The following is a 21256-nucleotide window of genomic DNA, read 5'->3' as shown; positions in this document are numbered from 1 at the left end:
ACATCAGCCGAGCAACAGCATTCACCTTTCAACCACCAAACAAACAGTTTCATATAGATGCATGTAAATTATGGTTTAACTACAGTTCTAAATTTGCCATCAAGGGACTAAGTCCTGTTGTTAGCATATTAGCTTCCTTGTAAGAAAAACAAATTATTTACTGATGCTTCTTATCTACATGGACATAATAAATGTGGGGTCCTTTGTCCATTCGCTCAAATTGATTGAGTGCCATTGTGATGACAGCTGTTTTTAGATTAAAGGCATTGACAGGAACTGGAGTGACTCTTGGTAGATTAGTTTTGCAAACTGATCACCTGATGCAGCCAACAGGTGATTAGTTTAGCACAGATGGTGAAAAACACTTCCTGCTGTTGTAGTGACATAATTCTGTTAAACCCAAACTATCATAGAGTGGATAGAAAACGAAATCATAATGGAAGTAGCCATTGTGATGCTAGCTTTGGCTTCTGAACTTCAAGTTCTGAAGGGTCAGTGTCAGTGTTTTAGTCTCTGTGTTGGTTTTTTCAAGACAGAAATGAGCATATCAGAATGAGAGGGTAAGTTCAGCTAACACAGACGCTGATTCTTGCTATTTAAAAGCCAAATAAAATCAGAATTTTACAAAAACTGGAGGGATGGTCTGTTAGTACAATAACTACACAATAGGCCATATTATCTGTCAGATGATCATACGAAAAGTGCACCAGAAGGAACAAACTGATCGCAACCTGTAACTGTAGGCTGATGATCTGATTTTACTTATTACCAAATTAAACAAATCCTTTTAAACTTGGTCTAGAGGTCCATTCAGGAACTCCAATTAGCTGAGGTGAAGCCTAGCAGACAGTTAGCAGCTAAAGCACCTGTCAGTCAAGGCAGCACGACCTCTAATAATGCCTTAATGCAATTTAAATAGGTGAATTATAAAAAAAAAATTATTCCCCCGTATAGTTGTCATGAGGGGAAATTAACTATATAGGCTAAAAATGTTTTTTGTATTAAGCTGTAAACACATTTATTTCTGCTGGAACTAAAAAAGTTGGACATTTTAACTTTTGGAGCCCACACCTAGTGGACATTAGCGGACCGGTTTATCTCCGACAATATTTTCACGGACTGGCCTTTCAGGTGTTGCGGATAAATACAACAAAATAAAACCAGTATCGGTACCAAAAAAACAAGATTTATTCATAACACACGGGAAAAGACCCAGTGAAACCGAGTTCATGATAAAAATGATTTTAAAAAATAACGATAAAAACCAATAAAACCCCTGAAAACCATACATTTCACACCCGAGCCTCAACTCTCGCAGCCCGGTACCAAACGACTCGGTACCGGTCCGAGGCCCGGGGGTTGGGGACCGCTGACTTAGACTGTACAGTAAAGACAGTTTTCATATAATGTTATGCAAATAAAGCCAGGTGTCATCATTGTTATACTCTATTCCCTATGTAAAGACAAACTGAAACCCAACCTGCAACTATTTGAATTCTCCCTCCACTCAAAGTGTTCTTTACTTATTTTAGGAAAGTAGGGAGTTGTAAACCGAAATACCCTGGAAACATGGTGATTCTTCTCAGTGTTGTGCAATCAAACAACAACTAACCCCCTCGACCCTTCTCCATTTAAAATTTGTGTCAGTGGGACAGATCCAGTCGGATGTAGGTCACTTATTCCAGAAGATTGCTTCTACAGTGCAATTCCTGCATCTTTGAGGCTTGACTTTATTGTCTGATATCTACAGTAATATCTGCCAGGCTCTGTTTGCGTCAGTGGAACAGATAGTTTACTATATTCGCTGTGAGCACTTATTGATAGGGCTGTTGTGAGTCCGCGGGGTTTTGGGTGTCACAGCGATGCTGCAGCAGCATCCATCACAGCAAGCATGCACTTCCACCCTCACCGCTTTAATGCCTCCACCCCAAAATAGCACAAACAGCAGACACAGGCTGATTCTAAGTAGACTGCATTCAGGTGGAGAGTGACTCGTTAGATTTAAGAGTCTTTCCTTTAGACTCCTCTCACTGCTAACCTACATGTTACCAGTGTGATGGATAATATCACCTGTTCACCCACCTGTGTGTCATCCACAGTGTCGCGGTTCTCAAGCCCCAGACTGACGCCGCGGCTCAGCAGGAAAAGGGCGCTGTCTATCTCGCCGCTGTCCGACGCCAGCATCGACCTCCAGACGATGATCCGCACCTCGCCCAACTCCCTGGTGGCATACATCAACAATTCACGCTCCAGCTCGGCCGCCAGCAGCTCCTACGGACACCTGTCGGTCGGCGGGCTCAGGTATCCGCACCCACACTGATGTCAGATAACGTAACACCTGGACCTGTCACTCAAAGGTGCAGATCCACTGAACTTAAATCTTCTCATGAGACAAGTTTTGATTCTTTATCTCAATCACTGAACCCTTGCAGAGTTTGATCGCCTTCACAGACTGAACAGGTTTAATCAGCTCAGGTGTCTGATTATCTCTCACTCTCTCTCCTGATTGGTTGATATGTTGCAGACGGAAAAAGCCACAAAGTTTTTTCTTCTTTCTTTCTGATTTTCGTTTTTAATTTGATTTCCTCAAATAATTAAAGAATGAAGGTTAACTGCACAGTAAACCAAAGTTTAATTTATTCATTGTAAATATAAGTATCAAGTTTTATGTTTAGCGCTGAGATTCTCTTTTATACAAAAATCTGTTTTTCCTCTTGCAGCCCGTCCTTCCCCTTCCCTCACCCCATCAATCCCATGGCCTACCAGCAGCTCCTCTCCCAGCAGCGAGGCCTCAGCGCCTTCGGCCACACTCCGCCCCTCATCCAGCCGCCGCCCACCTTCGCCACCCGCCAGGGGGCCCTCGGCCTCTGCTCGCTGCCCGCCTCCACCCAAAACAGCGACCTGGTATCCAAGGTATAAAATATATAAAGGGGCAAGAGTTTGATTCCACTTCGCATCATTTTCTCCATTTCATTGCCCCTCGCCGTCCTGCTTTCCTGTGTGCTCTGTCATGTCCTCTCCAGTACAGGAGAAAAAACGAATTCACAGAAATGAAAGAAGAGTTTGTGCTAAAGGATTGTTTAACTGGTTTGTGACTAAAATTAAACACATTCACATTTCTGAGGAATGCTCAAAGCTGAGAAATGAGTCAAAATTTTTTTCCCATAAATGTGATTCAGTTTTTTTCCCTTTCAATATATTTTCCATAGACACGTATAAATATATGAAGACTGTAGAAGATGCTGTCATATTGATTTGGACAGAATTTAGCAGCAGTTTCTGTTAGAAACAAGTTCAAATAATCTTAAAGTGAATGAGAGCTTTTGGTTTTCCACCTCTTTTAAAGACAAAATGCTTTTTAAAGATTTTTTTACACATATATATATATTTTTTTTGCTAAAAAAGCCCTACTTGTTCTTTTTTGTTTAACCTGTCACACAGGACCTGGTTCTGGATTCATTTTTCAGAATTAATAATCCAATTTTATCTATTTTTTGTTGATTTTCTTTTTACTATGTAATGCTCAGGGGCTACACATTTTTCTCTTCTTAGTTGTTGCTAGTAAGGATTATTATTTTTAAATTTTTTTACTCAGAGTTTCTGGTAGTCGCTGCATTTTCCTTCTATAAAAGTCATTTTTAAGCACATTTTCACTGGTTCAGTAACATCAGCTTTGTTGAAACGTTCTTATAAGGCTGTTGTTAATTTTCTATTTTGACTAAGCAGAAGTAAAATGTTTATTCTTACAGTATGACTGCTGTTTAGGTGGAAGTCATATACACACCGACATCTGAATACTGTCATTACTGGATATTGTAGTTTTCTTATACATTTTTATTTCTTTTGCTGTTTTAAAAAACAAGACTGTAAACATCTGCCTCTTATATTTGAAACAGTACTTAAAGTTCTTCAAACGAAAGACAGTTTTGTCTGGTTTGATTTTAAATAAACAGAGAAAATAATATAAGTTTAAGACAGCTGTAAGCTGACAGACTTTTGTGTACTTGAAACTTTCTGGATGATTGAAGCCTCTGATTTCTGTGCGGTTGCAGGAAATTCCCCCCTTTTTGTTCCCCAGGTATTTTTCTCCATGCCAGCTGCTGAAACAACTGTTTAGCCAAACCCTGAATTTTGCAGCTCCGGTTTCCAGCTGTTTGTGCTCACTGTAGATTTTGTTTGTCATCATACCGCCCTCGCTCGCTCACCGGGTCACGGCGCTCGCAGTGTTTTGATTTGCGGTGTCAGCCTCCGCACATGCTCGCTGTGCGCAGTGTCCCCCTCAGAGGTAAACTCTTGGGGGTAACCCATCATTTCTCTACTCCCACACTTGGTTTCTCTGTCTAATCTCGTCGTCTAATCTCGGGGTCAGGCTCAGATTACAGATGTTTGTGTGAGAGGTTAGGAAGGGCATCGTGTAGATCCTGCAGGAGGGAACAGGGGCAGGTGATTTGCCTTGTGTTATATTTTGAATTGTATTTGCCCTTTTTAGAGGCCTTTTTCAGCTGAGAATATGAATTACTCTGTGATAAATATAGAAATGTTTGTTTATTTTTATTTTTGTTCTAGTGGGGTTTTGTCTTGGTTGCTGGTTGTTGTTATTATTATTATTATTAGTAGTAGTAGTAGTATCACTATTTCATTTATATTTTTAAATCTACTCCACAGGGTGACACCATATTGCATTTAAAGTAAGTTAGTGTTATTTATATAACCCAGTATCACACATAAAGCAGCATAAAAACAATAAATAAATACAGTAAGAAAAAGTATTAAGTTAGAAAGTAAGAAAATTACTTACATATTAAAACAAGCAAAAAATAAATAAGTAAATAACAATAAATATACACACAAACAGAAGGAGAGCAGTAGATAAATCACTCAAAAATGTAATATTGTCCTCCACGGGCTTCCCTACATTTTGAACTTTAGGTTACAGTAACCCTCCTGTAAAAATATGATTATCGTGCAGGAGTAACAGGATTTTTTACTTCAATTCACTTAAATCAGTTCTAGATGTTCTTGCATAACATCTTAAGGTGTCTGATCCTGAATCTTTCCCCTCCTCAGAACCACGGGGGTGACTCGGCCGTCAGCAGCACAGTTGACCCCATGAACACCAAAAGGTCAAAGGTCAAGCCTGAAGCAGAGGGACTGAGGCCATCGTCTCCCTGTTCACCGGTATGAAAGAATAAGAGAAAACTGTGTTTTACTGCTTTAAGTTTGCTTCAGGGTTATATGGAGTAAAATGACCTTTGAGTTAACCGAGACTTGAACTGTAAATAGATAACAATTTGCTCAACAGCACAAAAAATGTGAGAATATTTCGGAAAGTCTGGACGTAGTTTCAGGAGTGAAGGCTCTTTGGAAAGAGGCATTGTGTGGAAAGACGGGACTTAATTTTGAAAGAAACTTTGGCGCCATTCATTACAAATGGGGATGCTTTTAAAAAAGTCACGACCTTTTTAAAGAGTGATTAGATGTTTGTAAAATCAGGACCTTTTTTGGATCATGAGGTGATGTTTTTGGACCGTTTTGAGAAGCGTGGGAGTTTGGACAGGAAAGTGGGAACATTTGTTTGCCTTCGTTCTCTGTGTCCTGATCCGTGGCCCCTGATGTGCCACAGCCTCCTGTGACCTTCTTGTAAATCGCATCTCGGATACAGAAAAACTCCACATGATAAGAGCTTTGCATCCATTCGTTTGGCTCCCCCTCCCTCTCCCTCCGCGGCCACTGTAAACTGTGCCAGAGCACTTCATTTTCATGAAATATTGGCCGGGCTTTATTGTCATGTGAGGAGCCTTTTCCTCTTCCTTTTGACAAATTTGCGGCTTCTCTCCGATAGCGAGGCAGGTTTGGGCGTGATGCATGGGGACGGCGGTGCGCGCAGTCGTCTTGGGGCCACCAGAATTGATGAAGATAGCGTGCGTGGGGCAGAGACAAACATGCTGCAGTCAGCACCTTGCGTGTCAGTGTGTGTGTGCGTCTTTGTGTTGGTGGAAGTGTACGGGAAGCCACGTGGGACAAACTACGTGTCAGTTTGTGTCTCAGACATGTGTGAGCGTCCCTGTACATTTGTCTTGGTGAGGACCCTGAGCAGGAGAACATTTTAAACAGTGACACTTCCAGGAAGTGGGGACATCTGAGGAAAGTTTCAATTTTTTACAAAGTTGTGAACTGGAAAGTCTGGGAATTTTTTGGAACGCGAAGATATATATATATATATATATTTTTAGGAAAGTGAAACGTTTTTGGTTGGAATGTTGATCACAACTCTGGGACATTCTTTGATTTTTATTTTTATTTTTTTAGAAAGTAGTGAAAGGAAAAGTGGGAACAATTTTGGAAATTCTGGAAGGTTTTTAGACAGTGAAAACTGGGGAAAGTGGGGGCGATATTTAGAAAACTGTGTAAGCTTTTATCAAACTGAAAGAACTGTTTGAGAAACACAGTTTCTCAACAGGTTTACCAGAAGATTTGCCGCTGTTGAAGACGAGCCCGGATGCCTGATCACACACTCAGAAACACAAAGCTGACGATGTGAGATTTCAGTGTTTGGTTCATTTACGTTCACGCTGCTGAATTAATTACAAGCTAACGTGGAGTTGTAAACAGAAGTCACGCGTGTGTGTTTGTGGTCGAGGTTGTCAAAACAACTCTGATGCCAACCTCTTTAACTTCAGTGAAGCATGATGGAGCGGTGCGAGCTTTAATCTGTAATTTACCATCTCTGGTGTTCGTGGCAGGTAAAACATATGAACAAACAGCTGAATGTGACTCCTAACAGCTGGGCAGTAAACGCTTCCACATGTGCTTGGTGCAAACAAGCTCTCAGATGACGGCGAGAAAATGTACTTATTTCAGTTCAACATAAATAACTCTTGGTGTTTTTCATTTATATTGAGAAAAATAAAGGACAGCTTGACATGTGTTTAACAGTGTTCTGTCTGGATTCTCTACAGAACCATCACAGTGGCTTGTTGGACCTGAAGGATGACGTGGATCGGGACGATTGTAAGCAGGAGCCCGAGGCTGTTTACGAAACCAACTGCCACTGGGAAGGCTGCACCAAAGAGTACGACACGCAGGACCAGCTGGTCCACGTAAGTGTGCGACTGCAAAAAAACCACCGTCTGCAAACTGAAAAATATTCTGACATCTCAAGACCTTTGCTAACCTAAAAGAAATGAAGCTGACAGAAACATTTGTTCCAAAACCATGAAAATCCGGCCAATGAAAACCCTATCAGGCTGTTGAATAAATACCATATGAACAACGTAGCTTCTGAAAACTCAGATAAAGATATTAAATCTAGATTATGTGAGTTTGGTTTGGCTCAGTTGTGGTTAAAAATCAGTCAGTTTGAATTCCAACAATCAGAATGTCATATCTGAATGATATTAGTCATTTTTTCTTGCATCACTCACACATCATGCACCAAGCACTCATTTAAAACAAAAGTAAAATATGAAAGTCCCAGAAAGTTGATTCTGTTCATCTGCACATAGCGTTTTCAGTGGGAGAAGACATAAAACATGCAAGCTGTGATAGATAACTGCGACTCAAACTGTATTCTAGAAGAAACTGTGTTGTTGCTTAACAGGTTAAAATGACTCCTGTTTCGACTGGTGACCTTGGTTGGGTTCCTCTTGTGGCAGCCAAACTACGGTCTCCTTAAACCTGACCAACCAGCAACTGCAAACAAAAATTAGAACCATAAAAATTATGATTGTCACATATTATATACAAACCTCAGTTTCCGTGTGAACATCCAACACATTCTTATCTCACAGCATGAACTACTGCCATTCTGGCAGATACTGCTGCTGACAAAGAGAGAAGTACAGCACATGATTCAATAGCTTGTTGAACCACCTTCAGCAGCAATAACTTGAGGTAATGGTTTACTGTATGACTTGGAGTTTGGGGCCAATCTTCTTTGCAACATTACTTCAGTACATCGACTTTTGCCACTGAAACACCTTTATCATTTTCTTTTTCAGTCATTCTGTTGTATATTTGATGCTGTTCTTGGGATCATTGTATGCTTTACCTGTCAAACAAAAGGCTCATATTTGACTCTAGAATACTTTGGTATACAGAAGAGTTCATAGTTGACCTGATGACTGCAGGGTGTGCAGGCCGCTGTGTTTAGTTTTGTGCATTACGACCAAACGTCTCCATTATGGTCTGACCTATCCAAAGGACATTGTTGCTGAACTCGATTGTTTTGTTCAATGCAACATTATAAACCTAAGCTGTGCTACCACAAAGAAGCATGAGGAGCACCAACCCTTCCAAACAAGCCACACTTGTTCAGTCTTTTTCTAAGTGTGCTATCATGAGCTTTAACATTCAACATGCTAACTGAGGCCTGTAGAGTCTGAGATGTACCTCTTCGGTTTCTCTGAGTATTGCACGTCTGATCTTGCTGGGATTCCCACTCCTAGATAGATTGTGGTGTTGTGTTAATACACACCTGAATGCTGCACATCAGAAAACTGACAAAACCTCTGCTTTTGTAGAGGTGCTCTAGCTTGATGATGATCAGTTAATCAAGCTAATTTACTTACCCGCTTAATTTCAGTGGAAGCAGTGAGCTTGTTCTTAGTTTTTCACAGGACAGCAGAGAGTCAACAGTTTTGCAGATGATAAATCATTTGAAATTTGGCCTGCTAAGTTACCAGATGGTTTGGATGGCTAGCTGACCTTTTCCACTCAAGAGATGGAATGCTAGTGTTAGCTTTATGGCTGTAAAAACAATCTGCATTAGCTGTGTTCTCCTACCTAGAGAAATAAGTTGACTAAATATAACAGCAACATTACTTCTATACAAATAAGAGATGAACGTAGGTGCTGTAACGTCTCCTATTTGGTCTTGACATTATGAAGCTTCAAGTTTAACGCCGACCTTGCTGGAAGACAACTCAGGATCAGATTTGATACTGAAAATGAGAAAATCTGCCCTGAAACAAGGGAAATAAAATCTTTTAATTCCTAAAAATGTTGACTAGAGGACTTTTCTCTTCCAAAGGTCAGGAATGAGCTCTTTGATCATCTACGTGAACATCTACCTGAACACTGAAAACAACCTCTGTTCATTCAGTTCTTGTACATGCTTGTTTTGAGTTTTTCCTCTGGCTGACGAGCTGACCTCCAAACCATCATCGCTTTCATTTTTTCCCATCGCAGCACGCAGTCTTGGCTGAAAGGGTCTTAGGCATTCCTCAGTTGCAGTGAAGCAGAGAGAGAAAAGAGGCAGCAGAGTGAGGAGGATTAGTGAGGGTCCTGCAGGGCTGGGAGGCTGCTGTCCATCATTCATTAAACCCTGATTCTTCTGTCCGTCTGAGGAAAGTCTCACATAAACCAGCTCTGTGACTGTTTACAGACTTTTAAAGCTGCTATGTGTGGCATTTTCAAACACCGGAGCTTCGGATTCAACATGATTCTGATGCTTTGATCGCAGCACTGTAAACAAATGAGTCTGTGGTCGAGGTAATTGTCAGCTGTGCCCTTGTTTTTCACAAATCGAGACCACATTTCCTGTAAACTTCATTAGATCCTATCCTCTCCCTGGCAGAGCTCCGCTCATTTTTTTTCTTTAGATTCAATGGTAAACATGTGAGGAATCATTTTTCCATTGATCAGTAACATGATCAAAACCTGTGCTCACTGGCTGGATCTGCATACAAAGACACAGCACGGAGGTGGAAAGTGGATGGATACACTAGTCTTTACTGCGAGATATCAGCAGGTGACTCATCCTAACACTACTAAAATCAGTCCTGTGGCTTCTCTGAGGAATTTGGTTAAATGAGTCCATCCATCCATTCGCTTCCGCTTATCCTTTTCAGGGTCGCAGGGAGCGCTGGAGCCTATCTCAGCTGTCATAGGGCGAGAGGCGGGGTACACCCTGGACAGGTCGCCAGTCTGTCGCAGGGCCAACACACAGGGACAGACAACCATTCACACTCACATTCACTCGCACATTCACACCTAGTGACAATTTCGATTATCCAGTTAACCTATCCCCACAATGAGTACTTTATGTAATTGAAGGAAGTTTTTTGGGGGGACTTGTCTGAAATAAATCATGTAAGCATATTTCCCAACATTGCTGGCAGCTTATTTAAAGCAAGAATTCATCCCAAAATCCATTTTACATATTTTTCTTCTGATCTGTAGTGATGCTCGTCCATCTAGATAGTTTAGGCGTGAGTTGTCCAGTTTTTGGGACATCAGCAATCTTGGCTTTTTGAAACCAGATGTTTCACTTTAATTTGGGATCATAGTTTACATCACCAAATCACCAACCTTCTGATTAGCAGATGACCCAATGTATCACCTGAGGCACAGCCACCCCAAAGAAACCTACTTTAGTCATAAATACATCAACCCTCAGACCAGTAAACACAGTGATATTCTTTAAAAAAAAAATACAAGTTAAAGTGGTTTAAAAAAGCTAAATTTGGACTTATTCATTTCCATCAAAGTGAGCAGTTGGAGACAGCCAGAACGGTCACAGGTTCACGACCCCTACTTTATGCTCTCTGATATTAAAAATCCACAACTGTGTAGGGGCTACAACATGTGGGAACTATTTTCTTTCACTGTCTACATCCACCACACATGTGAAGATTGTGGCTCACCTAAAGGTGCACGCGACATCCTGTCACAGATATATGCACAATTCCTTCTGCACAATGATACATATAGCAAATGTTATTTGGTAGAAAAAAATAGTTGATGACTGTCGTGATTTCTGAAAAGAGATATTCCTCAGGTCTTCAAGTGCATTTTACTTCAACTATACTGACGAAAAGGCAGAATTTCTGACAGCTGATAGCTTTAAAACAGATACCAAATCAAACTAGAGCACGAGGAAAGAATACTTTATTCTGGGGTTGAACAGTCCTTAAAAGAGGAAGCCAAGCAGTTGTAATCAAGAAAATAAGTGTGTGTGTTTGTACAAATATTACAACAAACTGTCTTCCACTTGGGTTAGATAATCAGGTAAGTCAATAACCTTCCACAGGAGGCTCTATTGAGTTTTTGAGGGCATTTTTTCTCTCAAAAATCTGTTAAAGCAGGAATAAATTTGAGGTTTCAAAGACACATAAGAGAGAAAAAGGTGAATTTTGAAAACACTCACAATAAAAGGATGAAGCTTGTAGAAAATGCTAAGAAAAATGTGATTTCTTTTAAGAGGAAATAATTTTTACTGAGCTGTCTGATTTCGCTCTTTAACCCATGTTCATTTCCACTGTCGCAGACAGTCTTCGTATTCCCAATTAGACTTTCCTCTGCTGCAGCGTAAAATCCTTTGAGATTTCCGCTGATAAGACGGATTTCCACAGAAACATAAAACCGGGAACAACGTAAGAGCCTCTTAGTGGACAGCTCTCCCCAGAAAATCCTCTCATTTCTCTTTGTGTGTGTGTGTGTCCCACAGCACATCAATAACGACCACATCCACGGAGAGAAGAAGGAGTTCGTGTGCCGCTGGGAGGACTGTTCGCGGGAGCAGAAGCCCTTCAAAGCTCAGTACATGCTGGTGGTTCACATGCGCCGACACACGGGGGAGAAACCACACAAGTGCACGGTGGGTAACGGATGGCCTCTGCGCCCTCTTCAGGCTCCCACGGGGCCCCTCATGCTCTCTAAACACCAGCAACTGCACATATGTACACATCTGGATTTTTTTCTTAACAAAGATAAAACACAGATTTTTTTCCTCTTACTGAAGCATTCATCATTTTACTGTCAGATTAAAAGAATTAATACCCCACACAACATCTGTAAACCCCTGGTTTTGACCCAAACCCCAGTGGATGGATTTAAAAAGCTGTAACAGTATATTTAAGTTTTGTTCCAAAAAAATCGCTAAACTGCTGCTTTGCAACCAACTGGTCTCCAACTGGTTTTTCTGCCTGTGTGACTGAAGGTTTAATCATAAGTATGATGCCAGTCTCACGATATGATTTAAAGTCTTTACTTGCATAAATAGAAGTGAATATCTACTTTTGAAGTGCCACACAAACTTTAGGATGTCCACTATGAAGGTTTTGTGTTACCCTGTTGGTTATTTAACTGTTTATCCAGACAGTTAACTGTGTTTTGTCTTTATTTTTTTGCTGCCATTTGTTTGTTAGAGTGAGTTAAGTATTTCCTGTTTTCCTGTGCAGTTCGAGGGATGCTCTAAGGCCTACTCCCGCCTGGAGAATCTAAAAACCCACCTGCGCTCGCATACCGGCGAGAAGCCATACGTCTGCGAGCACGAAGGATGCAACAAAGCCTTTTCAAACGCCTCGGACCGGGCCAAGCACCAGAACCGGACGCACTCAAACGAGGTACAAAAGCTCACTGAAACTTCACACAGACTCTCTTATGGAGCTGCATAACAAATTCTCTCAGAGTGCTGCGATTGAAGTGGTGGAGATGTGAGGCTGCAGGTAGCGACAGCAGTTCACCTCCACCTCAGGTGAGCTGAAGGCTTCACGTTGGGCAGCAGGTTTGTTCCTTTGTGTCTGTACGAAGTGGTGCCGGCAGCCTTTGTGTCCCCCTGTGCAAGTCTTGCAGACATTTGTGAGTAAATAATGAGGTGGAGGCATAATGAGCTCCACGGCCCACAATGCATTAGGGCGAATCATGCTTGCCGCCCCTGCAGGAGCCAGACCACCTGCAGGAGCAGAAAATGAATCCTGGCAGTGTTTCAGAGCGCTCAGTGGGACTGCAGAGTGGGAATTCAGCATCGCTGCAACAACCCACGGACACACTGAGCTGCTCACATGCAGCTCAGATACAACTCAATAAAAACATGTCCGCAGCATTAGAGGGGGAGTTAAAACCTGCAGGTTGCCTCTGACTGCTGAGAAATCCCAAAGTCACTGATTGTTTCTGCTGATTTCCTCATTAAACGTTCAGTGCTAACAGCTGTTGACAGCAGATCCGCACAGCCTGCTGGAGTCACAGTTTACTACGTACCCTCACAGTGAATATGCAGGCTCTAATGACTGTATATACAAAGATGGATGTGGCCACCATAACATTTGGGAACTGCAGTTTTCGATAGTTTTCACTCTTTTATTTCGGTGTTGAATAATTTTTTCTCTGCACCTACAGAAACCTTACGTATGTAAGATCCCCGGGTGCACCAAGCGCTACACCGATCCCAGCTCTCTCAGGAAGCACGTGAAGACAGTACACGGCCCTGAGGCCCACGTCACCAAGAAGCAGCGCAGCGACCTGCCACCCAGGCCGCCGCCCCCCAGGGAGAACAGCGAGAATGAGACAGGTCCAAGAGAGCGAATCCACAGGGAAGACAAAATATTGGATAACAGCTCCCCCAGAGGTGTGGAGGACTACCTGCAGGTCAAATCCATCAAGACAGAAAACTCTGTGGTAAGACCGCTCAAATCTGCACACACACACACACAGGGACACAAAGTAAGACGAGTTATGTACTGCATGCTGACTTTATTACACAGCTTTTGATTCTAACAACTCTAGTATAAACTTCTTTCTTTTTAATGAAGTATTTCTCTTATTTCTCTTCTTTTAGTCCAGCATGCCTCTTTATTCTAACCTTTCTTCAGCTTTCTGCCTCATTGTTTTCATTTCTCTCTCCTTTCTGACTTTCCTTATGGACAGACCTTACTGAGGTGAGCTCACCTGTGGCTTATAACTATTGTACATCATTTAAAGTCATGTTTTTTTTTTTTTTTTTTACCATCTTTCAACTTCCTTCCTTTCCATTACACTGATTCACTTCCAAAATTACATTATGACCAGAGAACAGCAGCTTCAAAGTCCCAAACACCTCTAGATTTATTCTCCCCACTCTTGTTGTAAAGCGATCTTGAGTTATGCCTCATTACCCTCTCTCATTCCTTTCCTCATTTTCATTCCAAGGTGCCAGATTTTCTTGTAATGTTTTGAAGTGGCTGTGAGCAATATTTGTTCAGGCTCTTTGAAGGTCTTTCAATTTTTTATTTTAAACACTGGCTACTTTTTCATTAATTTTCAGTCCAGTCCTTGTACCTGACCATTTCCAGAGGATTGTTAACTCTCAACAGAAGAACCAGTGCTGTGTCTACACCAGGGGTGTCCTTGATCCAACACAGCTGATTTAAAATGGCTAAATGACCTCAACATGTCTTGAAGTTCTCCAGAGGGCTGGTAATGAACTAATCATTTGATTCAGGTGTGTTGACACAGGGTGTCAACACACCTGAATCAAACAAGTTAGCAAAGAACACATTTTGAACTGCATCTTTGGCCACTTTATTACGAGCTGCCTGTCACATAAACACGTAATTTATGTGCCAAAGATGACTCAATTTGACAGACCAAAACTTTTGAACCAAGGTGATTCCCAAAGAGCTATTAGCTGATAACCCAGCATGGTGTGCAGTGTGTCCTTGAAAATATTAAGATATATCTGGCCTTTCACTGAAGCCTTGTCAGAAATGGTCTCAGTGGAAGTTTGGCTGATAAGAAGCCATTTTTAATGAAGGGAACCAAGGAGAAAAGACTGAGGCTGGATTATACAAGAACTGGACTGAAAATCAGCAGCAGCTCTGATAGAGTGTTGAATCCAAATAAAAAAATCTGTGGTGAAAATCATTATCAGTATGTACAGAGGTGGTCAGGCGAGAAGTACAACAGTGAGTGTCTACAGACATCTGTAAAACACGGTGGAGGCTCTGTCATGGGTTTGGGCTGCATATAACTCAGTGGTGTTGGAGATCTTGTCAAAATTGATGAGATATGAACACAGAAAAGTACCATCAAACTGTGATCCACCATGCAATATTTTTCGAAAAGCATCTGATCGATATAAGCACCTTTTTCAGCATGATAATGATCCCAAACACACTGCCAGTGCAGTAAAAGAAACACACAGTGCAGCACTATCAGTCATTAATGAAATGACAAGAAACCTGCCTGCCTTTCCAGCTCATTTGAATTGCCGTATGCTTTATTTCCATTTTTGAGTCCAGTTGTTCCCCTTTTCTTAGCTAAGTCTAAAGAAATGAGGTGAGGCTCGAGACTTTTGCACAGTACTGCATAATCCAAAAATGGTCACATTTAATAAACCGTTGATTTAAGCAAGTGTGTAAAACACTTGTGTGTGATCATGTTGAGTCAGGTTCAGAAGTTTCGTTTTTAGCAACTGCAGTATAATCTAAACAACTTGAAATACTGCTAGAAATACTTTAAATCTCATGCTTTTCTTTTTAATGCTGGTATTCCAGAAAGACAAACGGAGCATTTTATTGATAAAACTGCAGTTTTTTTTCACTGTAATTTGCTTGATGAGACTTTGCCACATATTTGCCACCATTGCCATAGGCTATATATACAAAACGGATGAAGCCACTACCCAAAAAATAAATTCTGTAATTTCACTCATCAAAACAGCCAAATATGTCAGATAATTGCATTTAAAACATGCCAAAAGGCACGCAAAACACAAACATGGTGCAAAGGTCAATTTCACTCCAAAGCACTAGGCTTGACCTCAGGCATGGGGGCTGCTCCTTGATTAACATCTGAGAAGCCCTGCCCTATTTCAGTAACAGCTGTTTAAAGTACCAAAAGTCAAGAAGGACTTTAATCATTTTCAGGGTAGAATATTAAAAACAACTCTAATTTACATTGCATAATGTCTTATTGAAGTAGCTTTTCTTGTTTTTTTTTAATGGGGTTTGTTTAATTTGTGTAATTAAATTGGAATTAATTGAATCCAGTTAGTTTCTGAGATATTAGTCATCTGAAACAAGCAGGGAGTTATTTATACATGACGTTGTTATCTCATAATGGTACTACGGTGTACATTTTTCCATTACACAGGATTACATCCACAGCAGAGACCTATCAAACACCCATCACAGACCATGATAAAAGTCACTCCTGGATGAATATTCAAACACTGGGAATTGGTTGTGCAAACTGAGCCAACCAGCAAGCTGTGATCAAGACAGCTTTTTTAGCAGCGAATATATTAGAGACTGCAAGGAAACAGGCCAGGCAGTGGATATACACCGTCTAATTATTGCTGTCCTTAGTCCGATTGGAGAGGTTTGTCATCATGTTAAACCCTCTGTTAACTCGGATTTGACGTAAACAAAACTAACATTGAAAGATGTAGTTGTGAAGGTAAGAGAACAACAAGCTTCACCTAAATGCTTGAGCAGCCTCCACCCTGACAGCTGATTTTTTGGAGATCACATGTTGTGATGATTGGCCCGGCACTCTGGCTCAGGCTCAAGCAGCCTTTCATCCTGCCCATTTCTAATTCACAGACAGACTAAGACAGTCTGTAATCTGTGGTGCGCCCCCACCTCTTCACCCCCATCCCCAAAAAACACACTCATTATTTACAATTAAGCTGGGGGAGGATAAAAGACTCACTGATTCACTGTTTTTCATGCCATGTTAACCACTGTCCCACTTTTGTTCTGTTACAGAAAAACTGTTTTTAGGACAAACTATTGTGTCTCTTTCTGTTTTGCTCATGTTCTTTTTTTAAAATCTCGTTTTCTGCATTCCTTCTCTTTCTCTTCTTTCTTCATAGATGTATCAGTCCAGCCCTGGCGGTCAGTCATCATGTAGCAGCGAACCATCACCACTTGGCAGTGCCACCAACAATGACAGTGGAGTAGAGATGGCGGTGCACAGCGGGGGGAGCCTAGGGGACCTCAGCACCCTGGACGACCTGCCGTTTGTGGAGTCCTTGGGCTTTGAAGATTCCACCAGTGGGGTCGCAGCGGTGGGTCTTCGCTTTAGAAAGCAATTCAGCACCAGCCAGCGCCTGGAGCATCTCAAGAAGGAGAAACTGAAGACAGTGAGGGACTCCTGCCGGTGGACCAACAACCCAACACCACCTGTGGTCCTCGGGACCAAGCTCCCACCCATACCGGCAGGCGGTGAGTTGATAGAAAGGCTAGATTAAAGCTGCTTTGACAGTTATTCACTTCACTTCAACCTTTCACTAAAAATATAGAAACTTTTCCATAGTTAACACTTTTCTTAGGTGATTTGGTTTCCAATCCAAGAACTAATTAGTAAGGAGGTGGATACTTTACTTCCATGTTTCCCACACATGAATAGACTTGGACGGGACTTTACTTGGACAGTCCTCCTATAACCGTGCAGTACCCGAAGTATCTGACTGGACACCTAAGAGAGATGTTTCAATTATGTCCAACCAAGGCAGACCCAGGGATCCTTCACATTATACAGGTGCTTTTCCAGTTCTGAGTGGTAGTCCTTTTACTCTGGAGGATGGAGGTTTATACTGCTGTGCTGATCTCACTGAAGCTGCAGAGCACAACAAAGGACTTCCATCAAGACCACGGACTAGAATGAGAAACTGCCCAGGGAGCTATCTGAATATTGATCTGTTATTTATTGCGAAAAAGTATATGTGGTATTACTTGTGGCATTAATTGACTTAGAAAGAGCAGGTGCACCTTCTTTCATATGAACACATACACCCACTGCCCCCTCAGATAGAATCTAATTCAATGAAGCACACTACATTTGGTCCACTAGCAAGTTCCTACTATTTTATGTTTGTTCGATTGAGTTTAAAAATACTTGAAAAATAGCTCCATAAGCTTGAAAAAGTAGCTCTAGATCTAGAGTTTCTCATTCTCATCTGTTTGTTTACAGGTTCCCTCCTGGAGAGCCAAAATATGGGTGGTGGTCAGGTGTCCTTCCCTGGTTCTAGCTTTGGTGAACTGAGCTCTAGTAAAATGACTGTGCTAGAAAACCTTTCCGAGAGACGTGACAGCACTTCCAGTACCTTGAGCTCAGTCTACACCCTCAGTCGCCGATCCTCAGGCATCTCCCCTTGTTTCTCCAGTCGGCGCTCCAGCCAGGCCTCACAATTTGGTGCCAACCGCCCCAGCAACATCAGCTCTGCGGACTCCTATGACCCCATCTCTGCCGACATCTCACGGCGCTCAAGTCAGGCCAGCCAGTGTGGTGGGAGTGGCGGAGGAGCAGGAGTGTTTGGAGCAGTGGGTCTTCCCAGCCCTCTCAGCCTGACCCCAGCCCAGCACTACCGTCTCAAGGCAAAATATGCAGCTGCCACTGGGGGCGCACCACCTACACCTCTTCCATATATGGACCAAATGTGTCTGAAATCCCATGCAGCCCTGTATGAGGACTCCCGGAAACCCTCCACCAACAAAGGCCTACCTTTCAGACAGTACAGCAGTTATGCCACAAGAAGTTTGATGCCCCACGAAGTCCCATCTAACATCCCCCGTCGAGCCAGTGACCCTGTGAGACAGGTTGCCCCAGAAACTTTAAACCAGTCGCAGTTGCACCGCTACAACAGCATGGGCACGCTGAGTGGAAGGGTGACAATCCAGCCTTGTCCACCTCCTGCAGCAGATCACCGACATTTATCTCAGCAAGACTGCCATCGATCAGATGGTCTTCACCACTACCCTTATAGTCTGCGACCACCAAGCATTTCAGAGAATGCTACCATGGAGACAACAACAAGTCACATCCCTGATAATGGAGACAAGACAAATGCAGATTTCCAAGGAGCCTCGGCTATCCAGCAGCAGCACTTCAGTCAGAGAAGGATGGCTGTTGTGAATCTACTCTCACAGATTTTACCCGCTTCGAGGAATAGTCCAGGTCAACAGCAACAGATGTGTCCACCTTCGCCATCCATTGTTCCAGCACATTCAGGACTCATGGATGCCTCCCAGCAGAACTCCAGACTGCAGGTCCGAGGGAACCTGGCTGTGCTCCAGCAAAACCAGAATTTTGGATCTCTTAGCAACCTTTTCAGCTCCAACCAGCAGTTGAATCAGAACCTCACAATGCAGCAGAGGTACATTCAGCTGAACTCCGAGCCAGGAGCAAACTGCCTCCAGCAACAAGGATTCCAGCAGCCATCGAATCTCAATGAAGCCCTGTTAAATGAAGGCATCCAGCCCTATGACAGGAATGGTAACACCACCTATAAGCCTTGCATTAACACCGTTAGTGGGATCAACTGCAAACAGGAGCCATGTGACATGGAGACCTTTGACTTGCACTTTGCTGATGCTGGATTTCAGCCTGTGCAGATAAAAATTGAACACACTGACACATCAATATGTAACATGAACTCCCAGAATCCCTCACAAGTTGGAAATCAGAACAATTTTCAGCCAAGGCCGCCAACCGAACCGAGATCTCTGAACAAGAACCCTTCAGTTACAAAAGTGACGCAGCAAATGATGCAAGCTGCTAATGCTAACTCCGAATTATCCACTGCTGGAGTTTTAGGACTTCACCGCAGCGATAATGCTAATGACAATGCCTTGTACTACACAGGGCAGATTCAAGTATATGAGCCTAATTGTAATGTAAACTGTAACATGGTGGTGCCTCCCACTTCAAGCACCAATCAGACGCCAAGAACCAGTGACTGTACCACAGCACTGGAGCAGGCACAAATAGACTTTGATAGCATGCTGGATGATGGGGATCACTCCAGCCTCATGTCGGGAACGCTAAGTCCAGGTCTGCTCCAGAGTTTGTCCCAGAGCTCCTCTCGCCTCACGACGCCCAGGAACTCGGTCACGTTGCCTTCGGTGCCTGCGGGGACAGGGAACATGGCCATCGGGGACATGAGCTCACTGCTGACTGCTCTAGCAGAGGAGAGCAAGTTCCTCAACTTGATGTCTTAGCCTCAAACTGTGTGCAGACATTTTGAACCCCTGATGCAGAATAACCCTTCAACCCCGCAGTTGGAATTGATGTGATTGTGAGCTGAAAGCTTCTGCAGCCTGCTTGTTGTTTCCTTGTACAGTCTTGTTTATGAATTATTTAAAATGGCAGTTTTTTTAATCTTTTCAAAAAGCCATATCATTCTTTTTTTTGCCTTAGGTAGCAAAAATGATGAACAAGGGAGTTTATTCAGTTGTTGTACAGGTCTGCAGTAAGATCAGTTTACTAAGTGCCTGCCTCAGATACAACAAACACATGTTGTGCGTATAGTTATATTCAAAAAAATGTGCAAATTCAACCAGGTAATTATCTGTGTACTCAATTAAAACCTTTCACACTGTAAATTACTTGAGTTCAACTTTAATATTTGTCAAGGAGAAAACAGTTCACCATTCGTTTTTTTTCCATCTATCATCAAGTTTACAGCCACTTCCCTCGGTGAGCTGTGATTTGATTGCTGCATTGCTGCTGAGATTAACTGTGGCGTCTCAGATTTGGGCATCAGAGACTTGATTTGTGACTGGAATTATTGATAACTTGGCCGTGCTCTCACAGAGAGAAGAGGAGAAGACTTCAGAGCAGAGACTCTAGCTTTCTTCTTTTTTACACTGTTGAAAACAGTTTGTTGTGCTCATTATATGTAAATATCCTTTGTATATTTCTAAGAAATACAGTATTGACTTTGATTTTTTTAAATGCATGTGTTTTGTGTTGTCCTTCCAGCCCAGATTATCCACAGCAGAATCAGAAATACAATTTTTTTTTCAGTATATAAAAAAACTATTTGGCTGTAGTTCAGGAAACACCATGCAATGCCATGCAAAGGGCAATATTAATGTTTAAAATGCACCTACTTAGCCAATTTCAAGCAATTTTTTTTTCCTGGGCCCAACAGAAGGCTTTGAAAGCAGGCAGATTGAGCTTGTATGTCTATGTTTGCCATATTACTGACCTCCACTCTAACATCATAAAGATCTAAGAGTAGAAAAATAGTGTATGAAACAGAGTGTTTGGAGCAATCTGAAGCCTCAGCCTTCGGCTGGCTGGGATTACTTTGGCCATGATTAACTTAAGCATCCAATATTCCAACAAAATATAAATGACAGGCCTAAAAATGTAGTTTTAATGTGTATTGTAGGGCTTAAGGACCACTTTTGTAACAATTAAAGAAACCAACTGAGCCCAACCAGCTCTATATGATGTTTGCAGAGCTATACAATGTCAAACTTTTATTCTCATAAATGTGATTGTCACAAGCTATTCCAACAAGATATTTATTTTATAAATAAATATATAGATATATAGATATAAATCCAAGATATCTCTAGAAAATACCAAAGGTTTGTATCCAGCTCAGTTTGTATTTAGCTCAAAGTGTGCCTGATTTAAGCTGTTTTCACACATGATGGTGTGGGGAGAAGTTACATGTAGCACATAGCAGAAAATAATCAACTTCAGACCTATTCTCACTGCTGAGAGAACTCTGGTTTGGTCAAGGTAGCTATCATGAGAG

General features: G+C 42.0%; 1 protein-coding gene across 3 annotated transcripts in view; it reads left to right on the top strand.

Moving 5' to 3' along the window:
• LOC116320508 (zinc finger protein GLI2-like) overlaps positions 1-20636 on the top strand; it is a 94823-nt gene extending 74187 nt beyond the window's left edge. For all 3 annotated transcript variants that reach the window (XM_039606244.1, XM_039606243.1, XM_039606245.1), the window contains 9 exons: positions 2100-2301; positions 2721-2913; positions 5068-5178; positions 6960-7100; positions 11450-11599; positions 12183-12347; positions 13120-13398; positions 16577-16928; positions 17677-20636. In XM_039606244.1, the coding sequence (XP_039462178.1) occupies positions 2100-2301; positions 2721-2913; positions 5068-5178; positions 6960-7100; positions 11450-11599; positions 12183-12347; positions 13120-13398; positions 16577-16928; positions 17677-19703 (3620 nt within the window). In that variant the 3' untranslated portion in view covers positions 19704-20636. The remainder of the gene's footprint in view (positions 1-2099; positions 2302-2720; positions 2914-5067; positions 5179-6959; positions 7101-11449; positions 11600-12182; positions 12348-13119; positions 13399-16576; positions 16929-17676) is intronic.
• The last annotated feature ends 620 nt before the right edge of the window (positions 20637-21256 follow it).

The sequence above is a fragment of the Oreochromis aureus genome, linkage group 23 (genome assembly GCF_013358895.1).
Source record: "Oreochromis aureus strain Israel breed Guangdong linkage group 23, ZZ_aureus, whole genome shotgun sequence".
NCBI classification, from domain to species: Eukaryota; Metazoa; Chordata; class Actinopteri; order Cichliformes; family Cichlidae; genus Oreochromis; species Oreochromis aureus.
The sequence above is the reverse complement of the archived record's forward strand: the minus strand, read 5'-3'. Positions and strand labels throughout refer to the sequence as shown.